Genomic DNA, 1,580 nt, shown 5'->3' with positions numbered 1-1,580 from the left:
TTTGGATCACTTGTTGTTCCCTTGTCCCTTGGTTTGTTAACACCACTACCTTTCCCCCGACCTTCCCCTCTCCCATGTCCCCCCAGAACTGTTGGTCCTGTTGTTTTCTCCTCCAGATTGTTCATCCAGCCTATTTTATTTAGACAGACTACAGGTGTCATTTCAATGAATTTCTGAGAAACCCACTGCTTCTTCCATCGCTCAGCAAGACGCTGTTGTTACTGTGTTTTCATTTGATGGCTCTGTTTTGGTTTGGGTGCTGCGCCCTCCACTCCTGTCACCTGCCCAGACGATGACGTCTACATGCCCAGTGAGATCCTGCTCCGGGAGTACATCCTGATGGACTACGGCTTTGTTTACAAGGGCCACGAGAGATTCATCACCGCGTGGCCTTGGAACTATGGGCAGGTAATAGTGTCGCCCGGGGTGGGGTCTGGTGGGGGTGGGGGTGTCCGACCACTCTCTGAGGTTACTTCTTAGACAACTCTGCCAGCTCATGAAGCGCTGCTAGCCAAAGTCAGGGGGTGAGATGTGGGGCCGATGCCCCATCCAGGGAGAAGGAGGAGGAAGGAAGGAGAGGAGTCTTTACTTTTAACTTTTAATGATTTTGCTCTGGAAATCTGAAAACATAATGAAAGTAGGAAATAGAAACAAAGAAACACAGGAGCCAGTTGCCATCACATGGCTCTGCCTTGTGGTGACCCCTGTGAAGAAGACCCCTGTGAAACCAATAGGTTTCAAAGCCTTTCACGGCTGGCTTTTCTCCCAAGGAACCTCTGGGTGGGTGGGCTTCAGCTGTCAAACTTTCAGGGTGTCGCCAAGCCGTTTGCTGTCCAGGAACCCCAATCAAAGCAGACAGGCCCTATGCACCCATCTCTTTGCTTTAAGATCCCCCAAACTAACCCCACTGCTGACATAAGCCCTCTGTGGCCATAAATCGGTATGGGAGCAGAAAGCCTCGTTTTTCTAGCCTCAGAGAGGATGATGGGTCCATACTGTGAACCTTGCAGTTAACAGCCCAAGAAGGAGGAAGCCACTACACCACCAGGGCTCCTGGTGATTGGTTTATTGTGCCTCTTGTTTCCATCGTACCTGCAGTTTACAATCTACAGCCTGTGGGGCAATTCTGGCTCTCTGTCTGGTTTTGTATGACTCACAAGCCAAACATTGTCTGTGTATTTTAAAAGTGTTGAAAAAGAATGTAAAACATTATCTTCCATGGCATGTAAAAATGATGTCAGATTAAACTGTCAGCGTCCGTGCATGATGCTTCATGGAAACGCAGCACTGCTCCCTCCTTTCTGCCTTGCATGTGGCTGCTTCTGGGCTACCAAGGCAGAGGGGGCCAGTGTGGCAGAGACCACATGGGCCGCAGCACCTCAACGACTCATGATCTAGTCTCTGCCATCGTTCCCTGCCCCTCACCCCTGGGATTTTCTAAAAGCAAATTGTGTATCCCAGGCCATTTAACTCAGCAGTACTTCAGAATACAGCTCAAGAAGATGATTCCTTCTGCCTAACCACAATATAAGATCATAACTTGAAAAAAAAGAGTGTCAAATGTGTATACACTCTGAACC

The 1,580-nt window shown here is 49.0% G+C and overlaps 1 protein-coding gene across 1 annotated transcript in view; it reads left to right on the top strand.

Annotated features, from left to right (window-relative positions):
* Nucleotides 1–1,580, top strand: part of TGM7 (transglutaminase 7) — a 26,252-nt gene that overhangs the window by 6,163 nt on the left and 18,509 nt on the right. Inside the window, exon 5 of the mRNA XM_030884506.1 lies at nucleotides 290–408. Coding sequence (XP_030740366.1) covers nucleotides 290–408 — 119 coding nt within the window. The remainder of the gene's footprint in view (nucleotides 1–289; nucleotides 409–1,580) is intronic.

This window comes from Echinops telfairi, unplaced genomic scaffold (genome assembly GCF_000313985.2).
Source record: "Echinops telfairi isolate 266 unplaced genomic scaffold, ASM31398v2 ScPeMD7_8;HRSCAF=38, whole genome shotgun sequence".
In the NCBI taxonomy this organism is placed as follows: Eukaryota; Metazoa; Chordata; class Mammalia; order Afrosoricida; family Tenrecidae; genus Echinops; species Echinops telfairi.
The sequence above is the reverse complement of the archived record's forward strand: the minus strand, read 5'-3'. Positions and strand labels throughout refer to the sequence as shown.